The sequence below is a fragment of the Rhagoletis pomonella genome, unplaced genomic scaffold (assembly GCF_013731165.1).
Source record: "Rhagoletis pomonella isolate Grant_MI unplaced genomic scaffold, Rhpom_1.0 Rhpom_scaffold_00002, whole genome shotgun sequence".
NCBI classification, from domain to species: Eukaryota; Metazoa; Arthropoda; class Insecta; order Diptera; family Tephritidae; genus Rhagoletis; species Rhagoletis pomonella.
Genome location: NW_023458556.1, coordinates 61,058,482 through 61,068,506, shown reverse-complemented (window position 1 = coordinate 61,068,506; position 10,025 = coordinate 61,058,482). Strand labels below are relative to the sequence as shown.

Genomic DNA, 10,025 nt, shown 5'->3' with positions numbered 1-10,025 from the left:
AATAAGATTGCTGAGGCGGGGCCGCGTAGGTTCGTGCTGAAGCTGGAACAGCATAACTCAGTGGTGCAGGAGCGCCAGCTGGAACACCGTACTTAAAAGAGCCATCATTGTGTTCTTTCGCCTGCGGAGGAATAGACAAGACACGCTGTTCGGGCGCTGCATTGCCCAAAGAAAAACTAACGATGGGAACCGATCGGATAATCTCAATGCCACTGGACAGAAAACTCTTCTGTGGATGTTGGTACTGCTGCTCATGCTGCTGCGCAGGCGGCTGGTAGGACACGATTGCATTTTCACCAGAATAGCTGTGCGCGCTTGGCGGCAAATATTGATTACTGGATAAATGGCTGACATCGGCGTTAACTAATTGGCTTGCCAACAGCGTCGCAATGGAGAGTATGGCGTACAATTCCTACGGTGAAAAAAGTTTATTGCATTTAAAGGGCATTCTATGGTGAAAAAGTTGTAATGAATTAGTAACATGTTTGCAAGCGACAGAAAATAAAACAGAGTTACAAAACTTAGCTCATCACTAGACTGCGGATTTTTATGCAAAATACGGAGCCTAAAAATATGTACCACTTAACTATAAGCAAATCGTATAAATTTGTATACATTTTGTTTATAAAAATTTATACACTAGTACTTATTTTGAATAAAAATCCGCAGTCTGCTTATCACTGTTGCGATTTCTGGTGCGCCGCGAAATGTGTAACAAAAACCAGAAAAATTGTCTAAAACTTAAAAATTTGTGTTGTAGAGGCATATGTATCTGTTGCGGCGGCAAACTTTGAGGCGCAGTAGAAATCGCAGCAGTGATGAGCTAAGGTTTGTGACTGTTAGAATATGGATGTGAATTTTAAGAAAATGGTGATGATTTTTCGATTTTATAATATACATATATCTATTAAAAATGCATCTGCCAATTCTACTAACCATTTTTACTGAGCTGCCACTGCGTGGTTAACCCGTCGATTGAAATTTCTCAACTAACACCTCAACGTTGCGCCTCTTGGCCATTTATAGACATTACATCCCTTCATCGTCAGAGCTGTAGACCATCGAGTTATCGTTAAGCAATGTAAATTAATGAATATGCGTATGGGTAAAACAAATTCAGTGCCAAGCTCGCGAACTCTCATACTTGCTGCTTGTTTGTGGCATCTGCCTTGCAATATCAATGGCAAATATCAGCATTGGTTACACCAATAACAAGAAACGCATTTCGCTAAAGTTTCACACGATTTGCATTTGCATTTCAGTTTAGCTTAATCGGTTGATTAACAAGCTGCCAAGCGAACGCGGCTTCAAATCCAAAAACGTCTACTTCTCAGCAATAAACTTACGCAACGAATACGGTAGCCCCCGCTGCCCAAATCTAAACTGGCCCAAGCCAAAAAGCGATCAAACGCTGAGCTCTCAGCGAGTGTCGTTCATTTGCTCCCTAACGGCGATGTCAGCTCAATTCCATGCCCTCCAAATGGCAAAGCTGTGCAACGTATAAAAGGCAACAAAATTTAAATTGACCACTAACTATTACTATTTACTATTTGTTGTTCCCCAACAAACACTGGAACAAAAATTTTCAAACGTTTGAGAAAATCGTATTTCTCAATTTGATTTTTAGCATTGTTTATCATTTGAAACTAAACATTTTCTCAAATTTTTCTCAAACATTGTTTATCAATTTAGGAACGGCTCGAGAATAATTTGAGAAAAAAATTTTTTAGCATTCCGTTCCGTTCCATCGGTGTAGGCATGGTACAGATGTCGAAGTCCATCGGTAGTCCGCTACATCAGTCGTAAAACGGCTCTTCGACCACGCGGTCGCTGTATTCGCAATTTGTCTAATTTCTAGAAAAACTGTGCAACTAATTTTTTAACATCAACCGTATTTTTCTGCGTTAAACTAACTGAATAAATAAGCTATTAAATAAACTGTTGAACTGAATAAATAAAAATTCCTTTCCTATAAAAAATGTGTTTCTCTTACATGTATCATTGGGCACTATACCAATATTTCAATGAGAGTAACTGGATTTCCTTTCGTTCCGCTCCACTCACGTTTGAGAAAATGTTGAGAATTCAACATTTCTCAGTTTGAAAAGAAAGGAAAATTCCATATTAAAAAAGTGCCTTTTAGTTTGAGAACGCTATCAACGGTTATTTGAGATGCATTTGAGAACTAATGCTTGAGATTTGAGAAAAGGACTGATTCTCAAATGCATCTCAAATTCAGATTTAACAAAAATGTTTATTGGGTCGTGTTGTTGTCAGTTGATCTGTTTGTTTAAAAGTTGTATCACTTTATTAATGAATTTGTCGCTGTCCGTCGCTTCCTCTTACTTCACTGCATATGATTATTATTTTTAAATTTGTTTAATGTTTGTTTAGTGAAGGGAAGGTGCTATCTTAAATTGCACGAATATTAACTGACTCATATAAACACACTTAATCACTTTTAGACAAAAGGCCACTTAAATCATAAACCCAAAAGCAAACTCAAGCACGCCAATTCGTCGCCTGGGTAAAATATTGTCGTAAGCGTCATACGTACATGCGTAATATACGACAATCTTTTACCCAGGCGACGAGTTGTCGTTGCCACCGCTATATTCAGGGTAATTCAACAAGACCGCAGGTTTTCTTTAATAAATAAAGCCAGTGACCGGAAATTATCGTTAAATCCCAGGATTTTTACCGAATAATCGTAATTTTTTGTTTTTTATTGTTTCTATAAAGAATAACCGCTAAATTTGGATTTTTATATTGTTGACCAAATATAATCGTTATTTATAATGGAGGCTGCCTTTTTATGGCCCTTTTAAATCTTTTATGATCGAAAATATAAAAGCCAAAGGTAACGATTATTCTTGATCGAAAAAATAAAAATCATAAAATAGTTATTACATTTAAATAGAAATCCAATTCTAACGGTTAAATTATGAGTTTTATTATAAATATCATAAACGTTACGGTATGTACCTGATTAAAACACAACCAAATTTTTCGAGATGATTGGCTTTTAGTCTATAGGACATATGTATATGGGTCATTCCATACGATATTTACACCTCAATATTTCTTTTGGGTGAAATATATATTTTTACATTCTTTATCGAAAAAAAGAAAACACCTTTTTTATTTCGTCATGATATTCGAAAATCTCGAAAAAAATTCCCGAAATTTTGAAGTAACGGAGAAGTATCTTTTTTTAATTGTTTGCAGTTAATAAACTATTTGTCGGAGAAAATCAGTTAAGGTATCAAAATGTGCGTAATTACCTCGGCTTTCCAGGAGATAGATTAAAATAAAAAAAAAAATTGCATTAAAAAATCGCATTATTTATTTATTTTTTTTTAATTTTTTAATAACTTCATCATGTTTGATTTTTATTTTTTTCAACCTGAATAGTTATCGAACTATATGGAGTACGCTGTAAAAATTTGAGAATGGAAACACCAAAACTGTAGAAGTTACGAGTTTTTTCATACCTGCGTACATAACCTTTAGTATAAACTTGCATTGAATCACCCTATAAATAAATACATATGTACCTATTTAGCCGTAGTAAAGTACGAAAATGTTTGAAGCGCATACAATTATTAATTCTTTTTGTTTTAATGTTTTTCGTTTTAATCAAGTTTCATTTCAATTTCATGCCACTTTAGCAGTCGAATATTGCACACATAGATGCATGCTACAATCGGCACCATTGTCTGAGACCTAACTATAAATTAGCTATTAATAACCCAGTGGGAAAAAATAATGTATAGTAATCGAAAAAATAATCGGTAAAACAGCCGTTTTCACATTCGAAAATGCATTATTTTTCCCACGTCGATGACCTAGGAAAAGTGGGGCATTCATTTTTGCATTATCAGTAATGCAAAAATAAATGCGATTTAATATGAAATTTTTGTGTCTTTCTGGATACATTAGAATTCTGATTACATATTAAATATAAATAGAATCTGCAACTCATTAAAGATACATTAAATTATTTATCACGCATGTAATGCATTACCACTTTTCCCACTGGGAAGCTTACGATAAGAACAGATTTTCAACTAAGGTCAAGATTTCCTTTTTATTAGGAAAATTAATCTGAGCAGAAGTATTTGCTTAATTTTCTTTTGACCATTTATGTACTTTTCTGGGACTGCACATTTACGAACGCTCGACTTGTCAATTTTGACGAGAAATATTGCATTGAATATATGTATATTTTTGTTAATTATTTATTGGTTAGTATGCTGTATTATCGAGGTGGTCTCTCTGAGAAAAGAGAGCTAGAGGTATATTTGACTATCTGTGGACTACTCTGGGACTTTGTAAAAAGTCACGGCTTGTCAAAAAGGTAGACTGTAAGGTTTTGACTGGTGGGTCGCTGAAAAATGTCTCTATAAAATATAAGTGTACTATACGGTTTCCTTTTATATAAGGGTTATATAACCTTCATAGAAATATTAAAAAATATTTTAGTGAGACTGGTGGGAAAGGTCTATGAGTTCCTCAAAGTAATTGCATCCATACATATATGTGAAGTTAAAGTTTCCAAAGATAAAAATCATAGTTTTTTTTTTGTTTTTTTTTTAAAATTGTCCAGCCAGCGTAATAGTATTTGTATTCTATGCGATTAAGGGCCATTTTCTGAAGTAACCGTTAACTTTAAAGCTCACTTTATATTTAAAGGTTGGACTAAAAATAAAGCTATGTTTAAAGTTAAGCATTTCTATTATCGGACTTACATCGGATAAACACATATATTTCTTGGTTGTAAACCAATTTTAAACCGATAATAAAATGCTTTACTTTAGACACAATCATAAATCGGATGAACATAAATTTGTAGACTGACAAGGGCGCTCACGAACTTAGTGGAAGGCCTAAATGCAGCAGCATCTCTCTGTTGGTGCGAATAACGACGACATGTAACAACATCAACGGAAATAAGGCCAATTGACACTGTTTCGCATAATGGTGCGAAATAAAGTCAATTGACATTATGGCTAATTTGTGTTAAAGCTGTAGCAAACCGTATGTATTCGTTACTGAGTAACGAATACAATCCCTGACTCGAAGTACCAAATCGTTACTCACATAATAGTGAATCAATACAACATAACATATCGAGCCCTAACCGCCAAAATAACGTAAGCGAAATTTTTTTCAAAATTTTCTTTTTGATGCAGAAATATTCCTAGAGCATCCAGATGCAATTCTACATCAAAAAGAAAATTTTGAAAAAATTGTCGCTTACGTTATTTTGGCGGTTAGGGCTCGATATTGTGCGGGAACGAAACTGTTGTTTTAGCGATACTAAAGTGTGTTGCGTGTATATGTACGTACATGTATGCATATGTACCCTGCAGTGAAATCCCAAACTAGTCAGGAAAAATACTAGTTTACAACTAGAATTTCATGCCAGAAACCGATCTATTTCGAAAATGACCAGACTTGTACCAAGTACAAAACGATTTATTCATGCCCTATTTTATTTGACTTCGACAGTTTAATACAACAAAGTACACAAAATATTATAACTTTTATTTGGCTATATTGTAAACCGTTAAAGCGAGTACGTACTCGCAGTTATACCATACCTGTTAAATAATAATTAACATTCATAATGATTATTAATTAAAGCATGGCTTTGTTTGGATAACCGCTTAATGATTAAATACCGATATAATTAATTACTTACAAAATTCTTACTTAAAAAAGTAATTAATTACTTAAAAAATGTTAATTAATTTTAATTACATCGTTGTTTCGTTACTTTTGATCATTTTCAATTATTTTTGACTTGTTTTAATTACACGGTTATAATTATTTGATTAATTTCTATTATTAACCATCAAGGCAAACTATAGCCAAAAATTAAGAATATTTAATAAAAATTTAACACTATTTATTGGCAAATGTAAGGCTGCTAAATAAAAATGTTTAATAAATTAAAGTGTACTTAAAAGTTTTTTATTGTATATTCATGAATTCATTTTATTTTTTTGACTCCCAAAGTAGTTGTTTTGGTCCATAATTTGACTAGTATTTTTCTGTCTAGCATGAGACTGGTATATTTCTGATCCCCATATTAAAAATACCAGTTGATTGCTTGAAAAAAAGATAGTTGGCTGACTAGTTGGGCATGCGGTTCATACTAGTTGAGAAGTAGTTTACAACTAGTACATTTGACTACAGGGTACGAACGAACATTTCCTTACGCCGCCAGATTCGTTGCGATGATTAGTGTGAGGTACCAAGTGCTTGTATCAAAGGTAACGAAAAAAGTAACGATAAGAAAGATACGGGTGTTGATTGGATTAGTAACGAATACATACGGGTATACAAATTTTCGTTACTTTTACAGCTCTAATTTGTGTTTCAAAAGTGTCTGAAAACCAATCAATCAACTTACATGATCTCGGTTCCGATGTTAAATAATAAGAAGGAGATATGAATACAGTGTAAGAAAATTCCTTTTCTATAATTGTTTCCTTATACAAAAGGTTTCTTTTCCACCTTGGACATTCCGAATTCGTTCAAAAGATGCTAATTAAAAAACAATTCTTTCTGTGTTTTTTGGACATAGCGGCAATCCACTGTTTCTTCAATTTAATAGTAGGTCCATTCAATATCAACAAAATTTTTACGAATTGTTACTAGTAATTGCAAGTTTTTAATGGAAATGCATTCAATAACCGAAAAAATTTCAAAGAGAGAGCGAACTCGAGAGCGGAACAACCCGAGAGAGCTGCAAATTCTTGCAAGTAAAAACGTTACTAGTAGGAATTGCAAGAGTCAAAAAGTAAGGTTATATTTCAGATTCAAATGTAAACAAAGTGTGTAATAGGGTGATTTGATGAAACATAAATTAATGAATGACCATAATGAAATGGATGACCCATTTAAATCTAATGTATATTTTTTTTATTTTTATGATGATGGGAGCTTAACCGTGGTAAAGCGTGAAAAAGGCGTAAGTTGCAAGTTTTTTACTACCCTGTAGTCAAATGAACTAGCTGTAAACTACCTCACAACTAGTATGAACCGCATGCCCAACTAGTCAGCCAACTATCTATTTTCCATGCAATCAACTGGTATTTTTAATATGGGGATGTCCTACGAGATGGCAATTGTCAGATTTCGGTCAGAAATATACCAGTCTCATACTAGTTCAAAATTGACAGAAAAATATTAGTCCAATTATGGACTAAAGCCACTATTTGGGAGTCAAAAAATAAAATGAATTCATGAATATACAATAAAAAACTTTTAAGTACACTTTAATATATTACACATTTTTATTTAGCATCCTTAGATTTGCCAATAATTATTGGTAAATTTTTTGAGTATTAATTTAAAGCAAATATAAATACATAGATATTTCAAAGTTTCGAATATAAATTTAATTGCATTTTTCATTAAATGTTATTGAAAGTAAAAGGTTTCAGGTGCAATAAGAACTATATTTTTACTATACTATCATTTTTAATAATATTAAATATGCAAAAGAAAACATTTTAGTTAAAAATAAAATAAATACTTTAGTTCATTTTCGAGTGAACTTAAATACAAATAAAAGTTTTCATTAAATTAAATTGAATTCATTAACTTTGCACATTTCAATCCTTTCTTTTTAAAATTTTATAACAGTAATAATTAACGCTTACAATTTGCGATTTGGATAAGAATAAAATAAATAAATAATTCATGCAGTTATTAAATATTATTAATTTTTGTCTATAGTTTGGTTAGTTGATTGATAATTGAAATTAATCAAATAATTATACTAATCGTCAAAAAATAATTGAAAATCATCAAAGATAACAAAATAATAATGTAATTATAGTTAATGAATTAATTACCAATTTTTAATTCGTTATTAATCATTAAAAAGGTGCTAATATTGGTATTTAATCATTACAGGGTTATCCAAAAAACATGCTTTAATCTATACTTATCTATACTTCTATACTAATTATATAAAGAGAAGTCCCTTTTTTTTGTAACAGGTACTCTCGCGAACGGCTGGTCCGATTTTCATGAAATTTCGTATACAAATAGCTTTCGGTAACCACCATGTTTTAGGCTAAAATTTTACTTTTTTCGGGTAGGTGGACCAGGGACCGGTCTATTCGAAAAAATCTTATTATAGTCCGATTTTCTTAAAATTTAGTACGTAAGTAGCTTTTTAGCATGTATTAGCATATATGACCCATTTTTTCCGGGAAGTGGTCCAGGGACCGATCTATTCGAAAAAATCGTATTTATGGTCCGATTTGCTTAAAATTTGGTACGTAAGTAGTTTTTTAGCATATATTAGGATATATGGTCAATTTTTTCCGAGAAGTAGACCAGGGACTGATCTATTCGGAAAAATCGTATTTACGGTCCGATTTGCTTAAAATTCGGTACGTAGGTAGCTTTTTAGCATATATGATCCATTTTGTCCGAGAAGTGGACCAGGGACCGATCTGTTCGAAGAAATCGTATTTATGGTCCGATTTGCTGAAAATTCGGTACGTAGGTAGCTTTTTGCCTGGATAAGCTTATAGATTCCTGTTTTCCAATTTTCATGCAATTTCGAATATAAATAGCTTTAAGTAACGACCATATCAAGGGGCGAATTCGTCACTAGGCAAGATTTTTTTGCGCCAATCAGAAACAACGGATACTGTCAAAATATAATTATAATATATAATACATATATCTCTACTAATATATATTTAGAAAGCCGTTTGTTAGTTTTCGCAAGGCTCGAGAGCGGCTGAACCGATTTTTTTGAAACTGCCACCTGCCGCACGTGTCCCAAGGATGGTTTTAGGCTGAAAAAAATCTATATGTAAAGGGGGCGTGGCACTTCCCATACAAACCGAATTTCTCATGCTACATATCTCTGAAAGTGTGCATGGTAGAGTTTTGGAAATTGGTATGGAGATATACGAAATCAATCGCATACCCTTGGAGAAAAATTTTAGCTATTGTAAAAAGGGGTGTGACATCTCCCATACAAACCGATTTTTTCATACTGCTTATCTCTGGAAATTTTTTGGTAGAGTTCTAGAGTTTTGTATGGAGATGTACGAAATAAATCGCATACTCTTGGAGAAAAATTGGAACTATTGGAAAAGGGGGCGTGGAATCTTCCATACAAACCGAATTTTTCATACTGCCTATCTTTGGAAGTGTTCATGGTAGAGTTCTGGAACTTGGTATGGAGATATACGAAATCAACCGCATACTCATGAAGAAAGAGGGCAGCTGTTGGAAACGGGGACGTGGAACCTACCATATAAATCGAATTTTTATACTGCATATCTCTGAAAGTATTCATGGTACAGTACTGGAACTTCGTATGGAGATATGTATATAGTTGAAATCAAGCCCATACTCATGGAGAAAATTTGGGCTATTTGAAAAGGGGTGTGAGGCCTACAAACGTACCGACCTTTAGTTATCTTTGAATGAATTTTTTTATTCTTTTGTAGGTGTGTTTGTGAGTGAAATACTCCTAAATGGTTGTACGGATTTTAACGAAACTTTTTGTGTATTTGAGTGGGTCACTGGATGGTTTAGTTTCACAATTTAATCCGACAGTTGGCGCTGTAGTTGAGTTATTACTAAAAATCTTATTTATGATCCGATTTGGCTAATGTTTTAAATATGTATGCAATACTATTGCAAAAACGTGTTGCCAAGTGGTGCTGAAGTCGAGCTATTACTAAAAATAGCCAAGTGAGAAAAGGGGCCGTGAAGGTCAGATTAAATCGACCTGTTGCACCATTGAGTATATCGAACGCTCCTGCTTTGCAATTGGCCCAGTGGATGTGATTTTCCAATATTATTATGCGTTCAAACTTTTAAGGTATTTCGTCTGAAATAAGTATATGTATATTGCATTTCTGTAGAACAATGATTCGCACCCATTTTGAAATTGCCACCTACTATACTGTAAAGCTTCTAGGACATTCACTATAGAACCGGGTCATTGTTGCCGCCAGGGAGTGAAGAGGAAAAAA

General features: G+C 33.3%; 1 protein-coding gene across 1 annotated transcript in view; it reads right to left on the bottom strand.

Moving 5' to 3' along the window:
- LOC118754062 (nascent polypeptide-associated complex subunit alpha, muscle-specific form-like) overlaps positions 1-10,025 on the bottom strand; it is a 19,814-nt gene that overhangs the window by 2,105 nt on the left and 7,684 nt on the right. The window contains exon 3 of the mRNA XM_036488931.1: positions 58-412. Within this exon, the coding sequence (XP_036344824.1) occupies positions 58-412 (355 nt within the window). The remainder of the gene's footprint in view (positions 1-57; positions 413-10,025) is intronic.